The sequence below is a fragment of the Topomyia yanbarensis genome, chromosome 1, assembly GCF_030247195.1.
Source record: "Topomyia yanbarensis strain Yona2022 chromosome 1, ASM3024719v1, whole genome shotgun sequence".
Taxonomy (NCBI): Eukaryota; Metazoa; Arthropoda; class Insecta; order Diptera; family Culicidae; genus Topomyia; species Topomyia yanbarensis.
The window spans coordinates 87,474,714-87,496,675 of record NC_080670.1 but is presented as its reverse complement, the minus strand read 5'-3'; the positions used below and the strand labels follow the sequence as shown (position 1 = coordinate 87,496,675).

General features: G+C 43.7%; 1 protein-coding gene and 1 long non-coding RNA gene across 3 annotated transcripts; one reads left to right on the top strand and one right to left on the bottom strand.

Moving 5' to 3' along the window:
* Positions 1 to 2,382: 2,382 nt before the first annotated feature.
* On the bottom strand, positions 2,383 to 5,295 carry LOC131696335 (uncharacterized). The gene has a single exon (XM_058984882.1). The coding sequence runs from the start codon at positions 5,293 to 5,295 to the stop codon at positions 2,383 to 2,385; it is 2,913 nt and encodes a 970-aa protein (XP_058840865.1).
* A 13,494-nt stretch (positions 5,296 to 18,789) lies between these two features.
* Positions 18,790 to 20,378, top strand: LOC131694180 (uncharacterized). Of its 2 annotated transcripts, XR_009306427.1 has the most exons (4): positions 18,790 to 19,091; positions 19,159 to 19,214; positions 19,268 to 19,614; positions 19,681 to 20,377. It is a non-coding gene; the product is annotated as an uncharacterized LOC131694180 (long non-coding RNA). The 2 variants fall into 2 exon arrangements; XR_009306426.1 differs by having other exon boundaries at positions 19,159 to 19,614; positions 19,681 to 20,378.
* Positions 20,379 to 21,962: the final 1,584 nt, after the last annotated feature.

Here is a 21,962-nt window from a genome sequence, read left to right as displayed (position 1 = left end):
TGAATTCTGGTGTAGGCAGCAAACACAGCTTCTCCACCGGACGCTTCAATGTTCCAGAAGCGGTCTTAAGAGTGACCACTCTAACAATACCGTCTGGTCCTGGATGTAACTCCTGTATTCTACCCATTTTCCAGCGAGTTGGAGGTAGGTTTTCTTCGAAAATGACGACTAGCCTACCGATTTCGATTTCTATTGGTGGTTGCCAGCGCTTCGTTCGACCCTGCAACTGACACAAGTACTCCCTCTGCCATCTTCTCCAAAAATCCTGGAGCATCCTTTGCATACGTTGCCAATAGTTTAAACGGTTTATGGGAACTGCTTGCATATGTTGTTCTGGAAGTAACTGCAACGACGATCCAACCAGGAAATGCGCAGGAGTTAACGGTTCAAGATCGTTCGGGTCGTCTGATGTAGGTGTAAGTGGTCGAGAATTTAAACAGCCTTCCACTTGCACAAGAAGCGTGTTCATATCTTCGGGCGACACGACGCTGTCCCCAATCACGCGCAAGAGGTGATGTTTGGCCGATCTCACAGCCGCCTCCCACAAGCCTCCGAAATGAGGTGCACTCGGAGGACTAAAATGCCAGCGAATGCCCTCTTCTGCACATTTCTTGGATACCTTCTCCTGATGCTGTTTATTCCGCAACAAACGTAACACTTCTTCCAGTTTGTTCCGAGCTCCAACGAAGTTAGTACCGTTGTCGGAATAAATATCGGTTGGCCTTCCTCGACGGGCAACGAACCGACGCAAAGCCTGCAAGAATCGATCCGTAGATAAATCCCCGACAAACTCCAGATGAATCGCCTTCGTGCAAAGGCACACGAAAATTGCCGCGTACGCTTTTACTGCTGCGCGTCGTGGTACAGGGCGCACATAGATTGGTCCGAAATAGTCCACTCCCGACCTTGAGAAAGGACGAGAAATAGTCACTCGCGCTGCTGGCAGGTCTCCCATAAATTGCTGCAATGGAGTGGGCTTTGATCGGAAGCATTTTTGACAACGATGAACGGTTTCCCTGGCTACATTGCGTCCTCCTAAAGGCCAGTAGCGAAGTCTGACTACACTCAGCAACAATTGTGGCCCTGCGTGAAGCAAACGTTCGTGGTAGTGCTGAAGAATCATGCGTGTCAAGCGATGTCGAGCTGGGAGCACAATGGGATGTTTAGCATCTTCTGCTTCATTTGAATGAATCAACCGCCCGCCAACTCTTATAAGCTCTTCCTTTTCTGACACAAATGAATTGAACCATCGCAGAGGAGATTTCCTTGGAACCATATCCCCTTTTAACAGTGCCTTTCGTTCATCAGGAAAGACTTCTCGTTGCACCCGTTGTATAAGTAAACATTCGGCTGCTTTCAGCTCTGCTGTCGTGATCCATCCTGATCGTCGATCCTTCTTCGGGGTACGAAGTAACGAAATGAATTGGAGCCATATTGCTGTACGGTGAATTAAATTGGAGTATGTAGCGAATTTGGATAAATACCATTCATTGAATTCCGCCACAACCGAGGCCGTATTAGCAACAACTGTGCGTCTCCTCTCTTCCTCAATCCCCTCACTCGACGAATTATCGAAACTATTCGGCCAATCCTCATGGTCGTGCGTTAACCAGCTTGGGCCATCCCACCAGAAATTATTGTGAATTATTTCTTCTGGAGAGATTCCCCTCGAGATAAGAACGGCTGGATTATGAATTCCTGGAACATGTCTCCATTCATGCCCCTCTGTTATAGTTTGGATTGTTGCCACTCTATTTGCGACGAATATAGTCCATGTGGCCGGACAAGCTTGCAACCATCGAAGCACACACGTTGAATCTGTCCAAAAATATGCACGTGCGATCGAGCGAGTTGCCTGTTGCACCTTTTGGAATAGTTGAGCGGCTAATACCGCTCCGCAAAGCTCCAACCTCGGGATCGTCATACATTTAACCGGAGCCACCTTTGACTTCGATGCGATCAATTGAACCTTCACCCTTCCTGCTGTATCGATGCTTCGAACATATAGGCACGCACCGTAGGCCTTCAGTGACGCGTCTGAGAAGCAATGGAATTCCATCACGACTGCCCTGGGGATGATTACACAGCGATCCACGTGTATTTGATTAAGTAGATGAAGCTGCTGATGGTACTTCCGCCACGTCTCACCCACCATCGAAGGTAACGGCTGGTCCCAGCCAAATCTCTGATCGTGTTCGTCACGCAGCATCCAAGATTGCTGCATGAAAAGTTTGGCCATTGTAATGGTTGCACCAACCAGACCCAGAGGATCAAACAGAGTCGCAATGATCGACAAAAGTTGCCTCCTGGTAATAAGCAGATTATCGTCAATGGAAGGTATGCTGAATTGAAATTTGAAGACGTCTGTTCTAGGCTGCCACACTAATCCTTGATCGATGGGTCTGGATCTAATTCGATTTCTGAGCCACGGATCGCCAGATTTTCTTCAGGAATACCACGTAAAACCTCGACACAATTGGATGCCCACTTCCTGAGCTGGAATCCCCCACTAGCCATCAACTTGTCCAATTGTATCCTCATCGTAAGTGCCTCCGCTGCATCATCGGAACCCGTGAGTACATCATCCATGTATGTGTCTTCCGTAATTGCCTTGGCAGCGAGCGGATATCGTTGCTCCTCATCCATCGCTAGCTGTTTCAGTGTCCTTGTGGCCAAAAATGGAGCAGGCTTGGTTCCGTAAGTAACGGTGTTCAGCTCATAGGTAACTACTTCATCCCTTGGTGATGAGCGCCATAGAATCGATTGAAGATGTCGTTCGTCGGGGTTCACATTAATTTGACGAAACATTTTCTCGACATCAGCAACCAGCATTATCTGCCTTGTTCGGCAACGGAGAATAATCGACCTCAAGTCCTCTTGTATTACTGGACCTACCAGCAATGTATCGTTCAGCGACACTCCTGAGGCCGTTTTGCAGGAGGCGTCGAATACTACCCTAACCTTGGTGGTGGTACTCGCCTCTTTAACCACCGGATGATGTGGTAAATAACACCGTTTATCCGTGTTGGGAATGGTAGTATCGACTCGCTGCATATGACCCAGACGCACATATTCGGTCATGAATGCCTTGTACTGCTCCCGTAATGCAGCATCCCTTTCCAATCTCCGCTCCGTGCCTTGGAGACGTCGGAATGCGATCCCCCTAGAATCGCCCAATTGTTTTAGTTTGTCCTCATCCTTTGGCAATGATACAGTGTAGCGGCCGCTTTCCCCACGCTGAATCGAACGCACAAACAGCTCTTCACAGCGTGCTTCTTCCGGTGAATTGTTCCTGGTTGATCCCATATCTTCGCAGGTCCAAAATCGAGCCATCAGCTCTTCCAAGCCTTCCGTAGTAGAAACATTGCAGCTAATATTCAATGTCTTATCGGGCACAGATGAACCGCCACACACAACCCATCCAAATACGGATTCATTTAATGAGGGTAATCGTTCTCCCAAAGGAATCTTGCGTCCGGTTTGGAAAAACTCGAAGAATGACTCGATTCCTAGTACGATGTCAATACTCTGAGAAACACCGAAAGCAGGATCTGCTAACTCAACATCTCGTGGAATCGGCCAACCGATTGGGTCGATGTTAACCGTTGGTAAATTTACCGTCACCTTCGGAAGCACCAAAAAACTCATCGCCCGAGAGAAATCAGTAACTCGTGACAACACTGTGGCCTGTATACGCTGCTTTACCTTGCTAGTCCGTTGACCAATCCCTAATATCGAGATGTCCACCTTATCTCGATCCACCTTTAGACGTTGACTCAATCGCTCCGAAATGAAATTGCTCTCTGAACCTGAGTCGAGTAGAGCCCGTGCTGGGTACTGAGTGCCACCATCATCCTCGATGATGACCACCGCTGTAGCCAACAAAACCTGCGACGAGTGTCGATGTACTGATCCAACTAACGTAACTTCAGTGGCTGCCATATTAGCCACTTGCGAGGAGGAGGACGGTGTAGCGATAGAGCTACTTGAATTGTCTTGTGAAACGGAAGCATTGGAACCTTGACTACCAGCTGTATCCTTGGGCTTCTCATTCCTCCCAGCTCGGAAGCAAACCAATGTATGGTGACGTCCTTTACAATGGCGACAGGAATATTTTGATTGGCAATCCTTCGCATGATGCCCTTGGCGGAAACAGTTGCGACAGAGTGAGTTGTTGCGCAACAACACATCTCTCTCTGAAACCGGCATTTCTTGGAATTTACCGCACTGATAGAGTGGATGGCTACTCTTGCACGCTTCGCAGTTACTGTGGTTTGCTTGAACCGTGTTGAAACTATTTTTAATTGCAAAGGGTTTCGGCTTCAACGGAGGTTGTGATTGCTGGACACCCCTAGTGTCCACGGCCCTTGAAGGTAACGCCTCCAAAATTTGAATCCTCCGATGAAGAAAATCCGTCAAATCATTTAGCGAATCTTGATCCTTATTCGATGAGTGCTCCTCCCAGCCTCTTCGCGTGATCGGGTCGAGACGTGCAGAAAGTAAATTTACCAATAGAAGATCCTTATAATCATGCGGCTGCACAATTTGATCCAGTGTTTGAACTACCCTTTGGAAGCCTTCCAATAGGGAGTGGAGATCAGCAACGGATTCCCTTGTTAGTGCTGGTAGTTTGAAGAGCGATTGGACCTGACGCTTCTTCAATTGTTTACTGTTATTATAGCGTTTTACCAGCATTTCCCAAGCCACCTGGTAATTAGCCCGAGTGATTTGTAGCGGTTCGATCAAGCTTTTAGGTTCACCCTGAAGGCATCCTTTTAGGTAGTGAAATTTCTCCACCTCTGGTAAATCCGCCTTCCAGTGTATAAGTGAGGTGAAGAGATCCCGGAATCCTAGCCATTCGTCAATGTCGCCGTTGAACGTCTGCAGCTTTATTTGAGGCAGCCGCACATGGTCCATTGTGCTATGCACCGACGTATCACCGACCCGTATCGATTGTTCCATGGCTGGTGCCTCTTGTCTTTCTTTGGCCATATCCACAAGAAACGATTTTGCCCTGTAGTATCGATCGCTGAAGTCCAACCTTTCATCCTCGTAGTCATCACCCTTTGCTGCATAGTCGTCGTGAGATTTCAACTCTATAAGGGTGTCGCTGAATTTTTCCCACAGTTCGTCGAGTTTTTCCAGTCGCACTTCAATCTGGGTAGTAGTTGTATTTTCCTTGAAGTCTTCGACGAAACGATAAATATCGTCAAAGGAAGATTGGACATCCTTCAGCTTGGTAACGAGCAACTTCAACGATGGAGACTTCTTCGTGCTGGATGCGGCAGGAGGCATGGTGCTTATTTCACTCAGGAAACCGGTAAATGAGAGATGATTTCAGTGCAATACCCTGTGAACGGCCCTAGCTTCGCTAGGCATATACTATCTGCAGCACTGACCTTACAGGAACTATAGATGCGCCCCAGAGCGTTAAAATGCCAAACTACAAGCAATGCAATGACGTCACACTAACTCCATGCACATGTAACACTTGGTGCACGATGTATAACCAGCCAATGTGCGAGGGCAGAGGAGAGGAAGCGAGTATGTAGTATCAAAGAGAATGCCAGCGACGGCTGGACATATACTGTGGTCACTCACCACGAAAAACAATAGAAGATTCGAAGTTCCCAAATATTCCGATGAAAGATGACAACCAATAATTGTGAATGCACAACCGTGCTGCAGTTATGCTCAGGGATCAGTATGGTACAGAACGAAAATTCAATCACCAAATGTGTATTTATCTGATGCCTAGACAACGGTGGGCATATACTGTGCATTTACTAACCTGGAGAAAAATATGTTGGGGCTCCCAGGTCTTAGCATGCATAAACGTCTTCAGGATACCGATGAAACCAGCAACAATACTCTCAGTATATATCGACGAACCGATATGGGACACACGCCCATCAAACTCCAGATGTAGTAATAAAGTTGTAATCCACATGCAGCCTTCCTTCCGTTGTTGCAGACCGGAGCCTCCCCCGTGATGAGATTAGGTTGCAGTGGTCCAGATATCGAAAGATGGCATTAGTTTTGTAACAAGAAAGCTTCGACCGGACATACACCTGGACATGTAATATTTACCTGGAAGAACAGGTTGATTCTCCTGTTCAGGGTCCAATCGGCGTAGAAAATCCAATCGAATATCCGAAATTCACCGCAACGAAGGAGTTTTCACTAGCAGCTACCGTCCGTCACTGCTTTCCAAATTTTAATGTTCACCGACGTCAAATTGCAGCAGCACTATGATGTGTTGTTCCTCCAAAATTGATCATGCACTATCTCCATCCAATAGATGCCAAGCCGTAAAAGGACGCCAAGCCACAAAATGACGCCAAGCGCGCGGTGTAATTGAAGTCCAATTGTCCGAAAGTACAATGTCCGTAATAATGGGCGCTATTTAATTGTTCGGCGTGTCGATGGCTCCATATACCCGGATACAATAGCGGTACGAGATGAATAGGACAAAAGTATCCACGCGTCCAATGCCCCTAGCATCGACGGCGTCTTTCCAAGGTCCGACCGAATTGCATCCGGTTCGAAGGACCAGAATGATGGGTTCCTGAGTCTTCGGCTTACCAATGTCTTCGATAGCGATAGCGTGGACCAAACTCAGCATCCCAACATCGAATTAATATGTTTCCCCGAAACAGTGGAATCCAACCGGCTTCACAGTTACGCCAGCACACGCCAGGACTTCTCCGATTGTAAATCACAAAACCTTAATACGCACCATAGTTTATTGCACATCAACAATTATAATTTAGCTTATCCGAAAAAGAACATTTATTCTTAAAATAACACAATCGAACATTTATTGTAAACTACATGTCTTAATCCTAATGATAATTTAATGCCCACGAGCGGGCCGCACGGTGTTACTTCGGCGCGATTTAGCTGGACACTAACTCACAGCATCGCAAGACCGATCTTTATCAGTCCGTTCGGGATCGAAGCGGCAGCATGTGGTAGTGTAATCAGCAGAATTCTCCTTCCCTTGCTAATCTCTCGGAGAGTCCGACAGATTATTGATGACATCACCGCTTCTCATCACTGGTTCGTTCTGTATCAAGGGCACCGGACGATCGATGCCGTATTGTTTTGACTGTCTAGACGGGTAAGGCGATCCTACAGCAGAACAATGCACTGTTTTAAACTGTCTGCACCAGGGATGTAGTTGAAGGCAGGTCGCAGACAGATAGAATGTCTAAAAATTGGTACCAAAGCTTTGTATAATAAAAATTATCCAAATACTGTGAAATACTTGTGATTGATTGATCGAAAATTTGAAACGTGTGCTCAATTCTAACGCCATAATAAGATTGAATTGTATAGAAATACAAAGTAAATGGCGGCAATAGGAATAGATTCAAATTGAGCTAAGCACCATATGTGCGTTATCCGTATAGATTGGGATCATAAAAAAAATAAAAAGATGTTTATCGATGGCAAAGTTCATATCTTTTGCTTTCAATTAGATATACATTTGCAAGAAGATAAAGAAATAGAATTTTCGTTAACTAGTATTTCCAAGACGCAAAATTAAAAAAAAATCCACTATCCGCGATCTATACTTGCATCGACTTTGGATATTTTATAATTACATATCTAACTAAAAATCAAACTACCGTGATTATAGAAGTAGGGTGAAGTGCCTATTTTCACCATACTAAGGAGGGCGCCTCACTGATTCATTAATTACTCGGCCTACAAACAATGGAATGCGTACAAATTGGCATCAACAGCTGTGCTTCGTTGTTAAGTACCAAGATAATAACATACATGCGCTGAAAACAGTGAAATTCTCGTGTTTGAGCGCAACGAAAACACGAATCGAGTACCCCTATTGTTGCGCTACCATTTGACTCAATGCGTTAAACAAAGATGGCAGACACTGCTCTAACCAACGGCTTCAAATGATAATAGAAACATAGCGATAATGGGCTCATCACCCTATATTTGCTGTTCTCTTTTATTCCGTCGCACCGAAAAATCTTTTTTTTTTCTTCTTTCTTTTTGTGCATATGCTAGCGGGATTAAACATTCTCACTTTGATACGGGTGCAAAGTCAAAGAGTTTCCGAGGTGTTATCCGAAGTTGAAAGCGCTCGGCTCCGGTGCTTCAGAAATTTTAAAGCACCCGGCCCGAGTGTTTTCCGAAGCATCCAAGCACCGGGTCGAAAATATTACACCGCCACCGACACGGGTGCTTCGTTTATCGTGCATCGGTGCTTCGCATCGAGCACTGGCTTGGGGTGCTCATTTCAATACACTCGGTTGCGGTGTTAAAATGCAGGACGCGGTGCCGTGGCGTGTTTGGACATGCCTGGTTGAGTAATACGTGACGTAGCACTGAATTTGGGTCGTCGGGGCGCCTGTGAACCGGACGTCAAGCTTCACCGGAATTGCCGAACAGATCTCGACACCCTACCGGGTAGCTCGTGAGATCTAGATCCACCGCCGGGGATTAGACCGAGTAGACCGCGTCGCACAGCTAGCAGTGGGTCGTTGGGGCGCTGGTGAACCGGAAATTATGCTCCACCCGGAATCGTCGGATAGACCTCAGCACCTACTGGATGGCCCGTTGAGTAGGCCAGATCAACCACCGGGGACTAGATCGAGTAGATCGGGACGAAGCGGAGAGTTAAATGGCTCACATAAACGAACATCGGTATGAGGAGAAATCTACTGCTCGGTTTCAGGAGAACAGGCTAGATCCATTGTTGGGGACTAGACCGAGTAGTTCGCGAACAAGTGAGGGCGGGAGCTGAATGGCTCATCGGGAAAGTAGAGCGAAATGGAACGAGAGGGAACCTAAGCGCTCAAGAAATTGTGGTGCTAAAACCAAAGAAGAATCGGTATCGGAAGAACTTCCTTCGCCGGGGAACTCTTCGTTGGCGTGAGCTAGATTCACCGCCGGGGACCAGACTGAGTAGACCGCGAAGAGACACCATCAGCGAACCGGACACCTTGCTCCACCGGAATCGCCGAACTGACCTCGACACCTGACTGGCTGGCTCGGCTTCGGGAGAACTTCTCTCGCCGGGGATCTTTCCGTCGGAGTAGGCTAAGTCCACCGTAGGAGACTAGTAGTTCGCGAACAAGTCGGGAGCTTAACGAGTAAATGGCGATGAATTGTACGAAAAGGGAGCTGCGGTGCTAACTGGCACAAGGGAGCCGAGTCGTGGTGCTGAATGGCATAAAGGAATCCAAGCGTTCGGTGAACTAGACAATCTGAAGATTGTCGCCCAGGTTGTCTTCGTAGGGGAGGAGCACTAAGTCTCGACTCACAGTCAGCTTTCCGACTATCATGCAAAAATTGCCAGTCTGTGTGGATGGTGGAGAATTGCTGGTGTGTCAAGAAGTGGCGCTGTAACCCTGCGAATGAAACGAACTAGTAAGTAGTTGAATCACAGTGTATGCTATACACATAAAAACCCCTCCCCGAAGTAATGCCGTAAGGTAGTGCCGGGGAGGAATCAGGTTCTGGGCAAGAGCAGTGGTTTTTAGCGTGGTCAGGTGATGGCAGCCCAAAGCCCGTTCTCTGAGACATTAGGGATTTTGTACATTTTACCTTAAATTAAGTTTTGCTTTTTTGTGTTTCGAATTCATCTCGTCAGTAACTAGCACCATCTGGGTGTCTAGTTAGACGATGTATCTAAAACTAGTACCCAAATTAGCACTAGTTAGACACAAAAAATTCCCAACAGTTCACACGACATATGTGAACGCCTAAAGCCACATGTCCCGAGTGATGTCCCGGGAAGCAAATATAGCTCTGGTTTGCTGACGAGAAAGCGAAGACGAACTCTTGTCTTTTGGTTTAAGAACCAAACGCCCGTTAGTATGCAATAAATTCCCAAAAGGGAAAAATTGGACTAAACCGCTTTGTGCGTTAAAGGCACAAGACCTAACTTAAATTAAGTTTTGCTTTTTTGTGTTTCGAATTCATCTCGTCAGTAACTAGCACCATCTGGGTGTCTAGTTAGACGATGTATCTAAAACTAGTACCCAAATTAGCACTAGTTAGACACAAAAAATTCCAAACAGTTCACACGACAAATGTAAACGCCTAAAGCCACATGTCCCGAGTGATTTCCCGGGAAGCAAATATAGCTCTGGTTTGCTGACGAGAAAGTGAAGACGAACTCTTGTCTTTTGGTTTAAGAACCAAACGCCTGTTAGTATGCAATAAATTCCCAAAAGGGAAAAATTGGACTAAACCACTTTGTGCGTTAAGGGCACAAGACCTAACTTAAATTAAGTTTTTTTAGCGTGGTCGGGTGATGGCAGCCCAAAGCCCGTTCCCTGAGACATTAGGGATTTTGTACATTTTACCTGTCTCAGGGTTTTCTTAAAAAAAATTTTACTGCTCTTAAAAAGCACACACACATACACACATAGATATTGCCGAACTCGACGAACTGAATCGAATGGTATATTTCAATCGGCCCTTCGGGCCTCCGTTAGAAGATCTGCTTTCAGAGCAATTGCAATACCTGTCTATTGAGAAAGGCAAAAAGGTTCGAAATCGGCTAAGTCCCAAAAAGTCGATTTTTACCAAAAAAATTTTTTTTCGCGATGCCATAAAATCTCCACATTTCATGCATTTTAAGGATGTTTGGCATCAAAAATACGAATTCAATTTCTGAAATTTCATGTGGTCCCCCTTTGAAAAAAAAAAAATTTCCGGTTTATATGGGAATTTCATATGTGACCGGACGGTTTAATATATATTTCCGGAGCCGTAGAAGCGATCCGTATGAAATTTTATAGACATCTGTGGGGATAATTTGGGACTAAGTTTGTGAAAATCGGACCAACCATTTCCGGGAAACTGATGTGAGTTCGTTAATTTTGAAAGATGGCCGCTCTTTCCGGGCACTTCCGGAACCGTCTATGGTGGTCAAGGTAGTCAACGAAAGTTCAGTTAGCCGTCAGTGACCTAGAACTGCAAATGTAAGTTGACTGAAAGACATTTTAGCGAATTTTTTACGTTTTTTGCTTTCATCGAGGTATCGGTCTGAATCGGAATTCTCTTTGTGATCACACGCCCCAACCCAACTCCGGAACCGGAAGCCGGATCGGGATGAAATTTAATAGCCATTTACGGGGACAAAACAACTTTTCTTTGACACTAATCGGTTAAATCGGTTAAGCCATCTCCGATAAACAGATGTGTTTGCTATTCAGATTTTGGGTGCTTCCACCGGGGCTTCCGGAATCGACGATGGTGGCCAATGTGACTACCAAGCCAGTACTACAAATCCGAGCAGATGTGGCCACATTTTGGAAATATTTTCACCTTTATATATTCATTGCAGAATTTGTTAAAATCAACATTTTCTGTGTGATCGTTCTCATCACCCTGTAATTCCGGAACCGGAAGTCGGATCCATTAAAAATTCAACAGCAGCCTATGGGAACGTTGCACCTTTCATTTGAGACTAAGTTTGTGAAAATCGGTTCAGCCATCTCTGAGAAAAGTGAGTGAGATTGTGTTCGCGTACACATACACACTCACACACAAACACACACACACACAATTTGCCGAATCGAATGGTATATGTCACTCGGCCCTTCGGGCCTCCGGTTGACAGTCACTTTTCAGAGCAATTGCAATACCTTTCTATTGAGAAGAGAAAGGCAAAAAGTGTCTATATCCAGTAGATGCTGTATTCCTGAAAAAAATGCTCAATTATAGGCCTATTACCTGGAAGAACAGGTTGATTCTCCTGTTCAGGGTCCAATCGGCGTAGAAAATCCAATCGAATATCCGAAATTCACCGCAACGAAGGAGTTTTCACTAGCAGCTACCGTCCGTCACTGCTTTCCAAATTTTAATGTTCACCGACGTCAAATTGCAGCAGCACTATGATGTGTTGTTCCTCCAAAATTGATCATGCACTATCTCCATCCAATAGATGCCAAGCCGTAAAAGGACGCCAAGCCACAAAATGACGCCAAGCGCGCGGTGTAATTGAAGTCCAATTGTCCGAAAGTACAATGTCCGTAATAATGGGCGCTATTTAATTGTTCGGCGTGTCGATGGCTCCATATACCCGGATACAATAGCGGTACGAGATGAATAGGACAAAAGTATCCACGCGTCCAATGCCCCTAGCATCGACGGCGTCTTTCCAAGGTCCGACCGAATTGCATCCGGTTCGAAGGACCAGAATGATGGGTTCCTGAGTCTTCGGCTTACCAATGTCTTCGATAGCGATAGCGTGGACCAAACTCAGCATCCCAACATCGAATTAATATGTTTCCCCGAAACAGTGGAATCCAACCGGCTTCACAGTTACGCCAGCACACGCCAGGACTTCTCCGATTGTAAATCACAAAACCTTAATACGCACCATAGTTTATTGCACATCAACAATTATAATTTAGCTTATCCGAAAAAGAACATTTATTCTTAAAATAACACAATCGAACATTTATTGTAAACTACATGTCTTAATCCTAATGATAATTTAATGCCCACGAGCGGGCCGCACGGTGTTACTTCGGCGCGATTTAGCTGGACACTAACTCACAGCATCGCAAGACCGATCTTTATCAGTCCGTTCGGGATCGAAGCGGCAGCATGTGGTAGTGTAATCAGCAGAATTCTCCTTCCCTTGCTAATCTCTCGGAGAGTCCGACAGATTATTGATGACATCACCGCTTCTCATCACTGGTTCGTTTTGTATCAAGGGCACCGGACGATCGATGCCGTATTGTTTTGACTGTCTAGACGGGTAAGGCGATCCTACAGCAGAACAATGCACTGTTTTAAACTGTCTGCACCAGGGATGTAGTTGAAGGCAGGTCGCAGACAGATAGAATGTCTAAAAATTGGTACCAAAGCTTTGTATAATAAAAATTATCCAAATACTGTGAAATACTTGTGATTGATTGATCGAAAATTTGAAACGTGTGCTCAATTCTAACGCCATAATAAGATTGAATTGTATAGAAATACAAAGTAAATGGCGGCAATAGGAATAGATTCAAATTGAGCTAAGCACCATATGTGCGTTATCCGTATAGATTGGGATCATAAAAAAAATAAAAAGATGTTTATCGATGGCAAAGTTCATATCTTTTGCTTTCAATTAGATATACATTTGCAAGAAGATAAAGAAATAGAATTTTCGTTAACTAGTATTTCCAAGACGCAAAATTAAAAAAAAATCCACTATCCGCGATCTATACTTGCATCGACTTTGGATATTTTATAATTACATATCTAACTAAAAATCAAACTACCGTGATTATAGAAGTAGGGTGAAGTGCCTATTTTCACCATACTAAGGAGGGCGCCTCACTGATTCATTAATTACTCGGCCTACAAACAATGGAATGCGTACAAATTGGCATCAACAGCTGTGCTTCGTTGTTAAGTACCAAGATAATAACATACATGCGCTGAAAACAGTGAAATTCTCGTGTTTGAGCGCAACGAAAAAACGAATCGAGTACCCCTATTGTTGCGCTACCATTTGACTCAATGCGTTAAACAAAGATGGCAGACACTGCTCTAACCAACGGCTTCAAATGATAATAGAAACATAGCGATAATGGGCTCATCACCCTATATTTGCTGTTCTCTTTTATTCCGTCGCACCGAAAAATCTTTTTTTTTTCTTCTTTCTTTTTGTGCATATGCTAGCGGGATTAAACATTCTCACTTTGATACGGGTGCAAAGTCAAAGAGTTTCCGAGGTGTTATCCGAAGTTGAAAGCGCTCGGCTCCGGTGCTTCAGAAATTTTAAAGCACCCGGCCCGAGTGTTTTCCGAAGCATCCAAGCACCGGGTCGAAAATATTACACCGCCACCGACACGGGTGCTTCGTTTATCGTGCATCGGTGCTTCGCATCGAGCACTGGCTTGGGGTGCTCATTTCAATACACTCGGTTGCGGTGTTAAAATGCAGGACGCGGTGCCGTGGCGTGTTTGGACATGCCTGGTTGAGTAATACGTGACGTAGCACTGAATTTGGGTCGTCGGGGCGCCTGTGAACCGGACGTCAAGCTTCACCGGAATTGCCGAACAGATCTCGACACCCTACCGGGTAGCTCGTGAGATCTAGATCCACCGCCGGGGATTAGACCGAGTAGACCGCGTCGCACAGCTAGCAGTGGGTCGTTGGGGCGCTGGTGAACCGGAAATTATGCTCCACCCGGAATCGTCGGATAGACCTCAGCACCTACTGGATGGCCCGTTGAGTAGGCCAGATCAACCACCGGGGACTAGATCGAGTAGATCGGGACGAAGCGGAGAGTTAAATGGCTCACATAAACGAACATCGGTATGAGGAGAAATCTACTGCTCGGTTTCAGGAGAACAGGCTAGATCCATTGTTGGGGACTAGACCGAGTAGTTCGCGAACAAGTGAGGGCGGGAGCTGAATGGCTCATCGGGAAAGTAGAGCGAAATGGAACGAGAGGGAACCTAAGCGCTCAAGAAATTGTGGTGCTAAAACCAAAGAAGAATCGGTATCGGAAGAACTTCCTTCGCCGGGGAACTCTTCGTTGGCGTGAGCTAGATTCACCGCCGGGGACCAGACTGAGTAGACCGCGAAGAGACACCATCAGCGAACCGGACACCTTGCTCCACCGGAATCGCCGAACTGACCTCGACACCTGACTGGCTGGCTCGGCTTCGGGAGAACTTCTCTCGCCGGGGATCTTTCCGTCGGAGTAGGCTAAGTCCACCGTAGGAGACTAGTAGTTCGCGAACAAGTCGGGAGCTTAACGAGTAAATGGCGATGAATTGTACGAAAAGGGAGCTGCGGTGCTAACTGGCACAAGGGAGCCGAGTCGTGGTGCTGAATGGCATAAAGGAATCCAAGCGTTCGGTGAACTAGACAATCTGAAGATTGTCGCCCAGGTTGTCTTCGTAGGGGAGGAGCACTAAGTCTCGACTCACAGTCAGCTTTCCGACTATCATGCAAAAATTGCCAGTCTGTGTGGATGGTGGAGAATTGCTGGTGTGTCAAGAAGTGGCGCTGTAACCCTGCGAATGAAACGAACTAGTAAGTAGTTGAATCACAGTGTATGCTATACACATAAAAACCCCTCCCCGAAGTAATGCCGTAAGGTAGTGCCGGGGAGGAATCAGGTTCTGGGCAAGAGCAGTGGTTTTTAGCGTGGTCAGGTGATGGCAGCCCAAAGCCCGTTCTCTGAGACATTAGGGATTTTGTACATTTTACCTTAAATTAAGTTTTGCTTTTTTGTGTTTCGAATTCATCTCGTCAGTAACTAGCACCATCTGGGTGTCTAGTTAGACGATGTATCTAAAACTAGTACCCAAATTAGCACTAGTTAGACACAAAAAATTCCCAACAGTTCACACGACATATGTGAACGCCTAAAGCCACATGTCCCGAGTGATGTCCCGGGAAGCAAATATAGCTCTGGTTTGCTGACGAGAAAGCGAAGACGAACTCTTGTCTTTTGGTTTAAGAACCAAACGCCCGTTAGTATGCAATAAATTCCCAAAAGGGAAAAATTTGACTAAACCGCTTTGTGCGTTAAAGGCACAAGACCTAACTTAAATTAAGTTTTGCTTTTTTGTGTTTCGAATTCATCTCGTCAGTAACTAGCACCATCTGGGTGTCTAGTTAGACGATGTATCTAAAACTAGTACCCAAATTAGCACTAGTTAGACACAAAAAATTCCAAACAGTTCACACGACAAATGTAAACGCCTAAAGCCACATGTCCCGAGTGATTTCCCGGGAAGCAAATATAGCTCTGGTTTGCTGACGAGAAAGTGAAGACGAACTCTTGTCTTTTGGTTTAAGAACCAAACGCCTGTTAGTATGCAATAAATTCCCAAAAGGGAAAAATTGGACTAAACCACTTTGTGCGTTAAGGGCACAAGACCTAACTTAAATTAAGTTTTTTTAGCGTGGTCGGGTGATGGCAGCCCAAAGCCCGTTCCCTGAGACATTAGGGATTTTGTACATTTTACCTGTCTCAGGGTTTTCTTAAAAAAAATTTTACTGCTCTTAAAAAGCACACACACATACACACATAGATATTGCCGAACTCGACGAACTGAATCGAATGGTATATTTCAATCGGCCCTTCGGGCCTCCGTTAGAAGATCTGCTTTCAGAGCAATTGCAATACCTGTCTATTGAGAAAGGCAAAAAGGTTCGAAATCGGCTAAGTCCCAAAAAGTCGATTTTTACCAAAAAAATTTTTTTTCGCGATGCCATAAAATCTCCACATTTCATGCATTTTAAGGATGTTTGGCATCAAAAATACGAATTCAATTTCTGAAATTTCATGTGGTCCCCCTTTGAAAAAAAAAAAAATTTCCGGTTTATATGGGAATTTCATATGTGACCGGACGGTTTAATATATATTTCCGGAGCCGTAGAAGCGATCCGTATGAAATTTTATAGACATCTGTGGGGATAATTTGGGACTAAGTTTGTGAAAATCGGACCAACCATTTCCGGGAAACTGATGTGAGTTCGTTAATTTTGAAAGATGGCCGCTCTTTCCGGGCACTTCCGGAACCGTCTATGGTGGTCAAGGTAGTCAACGAAAGTTCAGTTAGCCGTCAGTGACCTAGAACTGCAAATGTAAGTTGACTGAAAGACATTTTAGCGAATTTTTTACGTTTTTTGCTTTCATCGAGGTATCGGTCTGAATCGGAATTCTCTTTGTGATCACACGCCCCAACCCAACTCCGGAACCGGAAGCCGGATCGGGATGAAATTTAATAGCCATTTACAGGGACAAAACAACTTTTCTTTGACACTAATCGGTTAAATCGGTTAAGCCATCTCCGATAAACAGATGTGTTTGCTATTCAGATTTTGGGTGCTTCCACCGGGGCTTCCGGAATCGACGATGGTGGCCAATGTGACTACCAAGCCAGTACTACAAATCCGAGCAGATGTGGCCACATTTTGGAAATATTTTCACCTTTATATATTCATTGCAGAATTTGTTAAAATCAACATTTTCTGTGTGATCGTTCTCATCACCCTGTAATTCCGGAACCGGAAGTCGGATCCATTAAAAATTCAACAGCAGCCTATGGGAACGTTGCACCTTTCATTTGAGACTAAGTTTGTGAAAATCGGTTCAGCCATCTCTGAGAAAAGTGAGTGAGATTGTGTTCGCGTACACATACACACTCACACACAAACACACACACACAATTTGCCGAATCGAATGGTATATGTCACTCGGCCCTTCGGGCCTCCGGTTGACAGTCACTTTTCAGAGCAATTGCAATACCTTTCTATTGAGAAGAGAAAGGCAAAAAGTGTCTATATCCAGTAGATGCTGTATTCCTGAAAAAAATGCTCAATTATAGGCCTCGCCAGTAGAAGACCAAACGTAAACCAATGAGTTTGATAAAACATTTGTTCTTCGTGCTGATATGACTGCCGAAAAATGGTAACTGGTTTTGAATTCTTCTTGCGCATTGTTAATTCTCAACCCTCATACACAATCGCGCATTAAATACCCAGTAGACTAGATTCCTAGTTAGTCAAATAAACATTAAACAAAGAAATTATTTTGCTCAGTCTAAAGAAATGTCAGCTCGATTGGCATCAACCGGCGAATACGTGTTTCTTTACAATGCCCCCAAATCAAAGAGCATGTGTGTAATTTAGAATATAACGAAATGAAGACTGCTTAATTATTTGCATGAAAATAAGATTTGAAAAACTAGTTGCATAACCGAGGTTTTCCCATTTTCAAAGATAGCTGTTGATTAATCACCCTAAAAACATTAGCCATATAATGTCGTGATGTATCCGATTTTCGATTGATTGACACCGGTGTAGTGGAGTGCACTGGAACGTTTTTGCATTTTCTAGCAGAAGTGCAGAAAACTGGGTATGTTTCATTGATACTTCTGCTAGAAAGTGCAAAACCAGTGCACTACACTACACTACCCATGATCGCATAGTTGTCCCGTTTTCTATGGGATTTCCTATCTTTATGGGACTGATATGCGATCATGGGCAGTACACCGGTGACAATCAATCGAAAATCCCATCAGAATCAGTTGCGAGACTTTTCGAAATAGAAGGGCAAATTCCGCTACGGAATGTAATACCATCTTCATACCGCATTCGTCAATGGAACGAAAAACAACATCAGAGCGTTCCTATTGAGTAAAATAGGCATCTATGTACCCAAAATTAATTCTGCCTTTGCGGAAAATGGATACATAATCGCAATTATTTGGCAGCAAAGAACAAGATTGTCAATATGATGTACAGATCATGAAATGCATTTAACCCCTTCAAGGGAGGAAAATTACAATAAAAATTGTACTGGAAGAGTCACGAAGTGAAAATTTTATTTATTTCATAAAAGGCAAAAACATAATTGATGCACATTGAAAATAATGCATCGTTTTAGGCAATTTTTAACAAATATATAATATAATGTGATGGCAAATCGAAAAATAAACAGTGATGAAAAATAGGTGGAGTTTCCAAAAATATATAAGTTTCCCCATTATCATTTCGTAAATAAATCATTTATTTAAGCGTATTCAAACGAGCGCATTTACACTACGCGTAATAATTTGAAGAATCAGATGATCAGTTTTGCGTACCGTTTTTTGTTCTTCTGTTAAAATTTTATATAAGATAATTAATTAAAAGAATACAATTTTCATCGCGATGGTGCGTTTAATGATGCTTTGGAGTTACGCAAAAAATATATTTTCACCACATTTTTTGAAATGCCTGTCTGGTAATATAATACTTTGACACACAAATGACAAAAATATCGATTGCATTCGAGAACTATGTGAGGAAAGTTTCGCTTTTGTATTCATTCTATTTATTTGCTGCTGGCATGAGAACCCTAAACGCTAAATAGGCAGAGTTATTTAAGCATAAGATTCAAAAGTAGCGAAGAAGGTGGTATGTTACATCGGTGAGTGTTCGAGCCCGTAGCAGATAGCTCTTATTAAACTAGGTCAGTCGAGACAAAAGTGAATAAACCCGCTCAACGGAGGCAGCCAAATGACTGGTTCTTGAGTAACAGGTTGGCTTGCGGCTGGTAAATAAACGAATCAAACGATAGAACCGTTTCTTATGAACAGGTTATTGATTCTTTTTATTTGACTTGATTTGTATTCCCTATCAGAAAGAAAAAACAAAATTTTTCAGGTTGTGTTGCTTTGTTATGAAAACAAGTTGTGTTATAACTCTGGTCTCGTTAGTTGGTAAAATAACAGAACAAGTTAGTTAGTTGGTAAAATAACAAAAAAATTTCTAGTACGTATCACGGGCAAAACGATTATAGATGGAAAAGACGTTTCCAGAACGCTCACATTGAACTTTGCCAAAGCCTAAGGACTGTGTTCTCTTTTAGAGTTTTCGATTGAAGGAACTGGTGTAGTTTTCTGCACTGAAATTGCACTTTTCTTGCAGCATTGTTGTCAAAACACCGACACCATGTTCCATTGATTGGAACTGCAATAAAAAAGTACAATTCCAGTGCAATTTCGGGGCAGAGATTTGGCACCGAAAATTTTGTCGATGGAGCCAGTGCAATCACTAATACCAACAACGCAAATGTCATAACAACATTGGAAGATTGTGGCACGAAAAAATTCAAAAATCGTATGTTACAATATATTTTTTATTCATTCATTTTTATTAAATGGTAACAATCTTTGGTTATTTTAGTTCACGAATGCAAACTTTTCCAAACTAGTGTGGACAGAATTGAGAGCCCGCGAGTCTTGAAGCTTGAATCAGATGGAATGCTGTCGATCGTGAAAAGCAGTGGCTGTTGGTGTTTTTACTTTCAGAGATGTTCGGTGCTGCGACAACTGAACAAATGACCATCATGCTATCAACAGTGATAGTGATAATCGCTTGTGCACCCTGACTGATAGCACTCTTCTCTGAGCCCTGGTTAAACTTCACCCTACTTTGATGGGCAGAGCGATTGCCCCGAACAAATCGGTTCGGAATCCTGAATGGATTCAAGCTCAAATACAATAACCAATACTGAAATTGGTTACTGCTCTTGCCATAGTCTTCCAGTTTCCGGTAAAATAACCAACGTAGAGCTAGGTTGCAGTAGAGTGGCCGCGAAGGCTGATGCAAATCGTAGAAACTGTGTGGGTCCGTAGGTTCTAGGAAACCTTCCCAGCCATCGAAATTAGTCGTTCATCAAAATGTGGGAAGATATAGTTTGCAATGTCGGTAAGACAAATTCATCCTTAGAAAGCTGCTCTATTGCTTTGCGATAATTTGAAGATTTACATTAATCGAAAATAAAATGTTGCATTAAATAATTTTTTTTTAATTCGTTTATTTGATAAGGCAGGTTTGCGTTAGCTTAAAGGTGCCAATTTTGTTTTGTTTTACATTTTAAATTACTTAAAACTAGGGGATAACATATTGATTTTTGAAATCAAACTAAGGCTAATTTATAGCTATACATATACACATGGGGGTAATATAATTTTCGTAAGATTAGGGGTGTCATTTAGTTTTTATGGTAATATGGTTTGACATTTTTAGCAATGAGATTATTGGAGCAAATAATGTTTAACTAAGGGGGAAAATTTTTACGACTATCTTAAAAGTAGAAATAACTAGCGGGCGTGATTAAATTTTGTAAAGATTCGGAGACATTAATTAGAGTTGTTTTCTGTAGTAGTAGAGTTGGGCATTTTCAACGAGATCATATAATATAATAGTTATAACTAGAAAAGACAGGAAGAGCTAATCAGAATCAGAATATATTGGCTCAAATGGCACGTTCCCCGTACATAGTCGGGGATTTGTGCCTTAGAGCTAAATGCTTCGTGAAGATATTGGTGGGGGGAGGGGTGTTACTTCTGTGTATAAGAGTCAGGGGAAGTAGGGAGGACAAAGATGGCAGGGGGAGAACATTATTTCAGTTTCAGGCTTCGGGAGATCAACGGATGGATTACAGAATCAGGGTGGCCTTCATCAGGAAGAATCATGTACTGGGACGCCGGGTGATCCTCCTCAAGATGGCAGGGGTTTCTCTAGACGATTTCGTAGTGCGGCTCAGATGTTGATCGGCTACATTTCGAGTTGTGCGTGTGATGTTCGTGCTGTAGGTCCCGTGTTTGTTGGCTCATTCGACAGGGATGTTTTGTGTCACCTTGGAGTCGCATCAAACCATCGTGGTATGGTACAGGTGGAAGAGAGGGCTTCTGAGAATGATAAGGAAAAAGGGGCAGTTAAAGTTGGATATTGATGGTTTTTACGAAGGGACATATAGAGGACATCGCGGCTTGCCAACACATCTCGAACCGTGACGTTGGGTGGTCTTCCTCGGGCCCGGCGGTGATTTGAAGACAAAAACTTACAGAAAACTTGCGTGTTTGATGGTAGACGATACTTAATCTTTGATCGTTAGAAATCAGTTTAAAGGCGCACAGAACGCACATCTTCGATTGCATACAATTTGTGTATGGTCTGAGGATCGATATCATGGAAGGTTTTCTCTATTTACACTACCATTTCATTCAGTTCGACAAGATGATTATTTGGGTGTTTCATCTCTCGAGACTATTTGATTCGACTGGTAATCAGAGCATTCAAATAGCTGCGCATCATCATCATCGTGACCCAATAATTCGGGTGAATGCATTTAAGACTTCCAGGTTACTACAACATAAGGCCACACTATGTGGCGATTCACCTGATACAGAACTTCTATCTCTAACCTCCCCTACGATTCCAACTGGAGTACGAGCCACCTTGACGTTTTTGCTATCAATAGACCTTTCTCGTCAAAAAAATTTATATGATAGGATGCTTCCTTTTTTATCCCCAATTCGTTACTGCCGATTGCCGCGATGATTTGGTACCTCTAACTATTGAAAAAATCAAAAATAGTGCAAGCTGCTCATTTAACCCCATATTCTGAACACCTATCTTGCCTTGTTTCCCCGCATTTTTACACCATTTGGATGAATTTC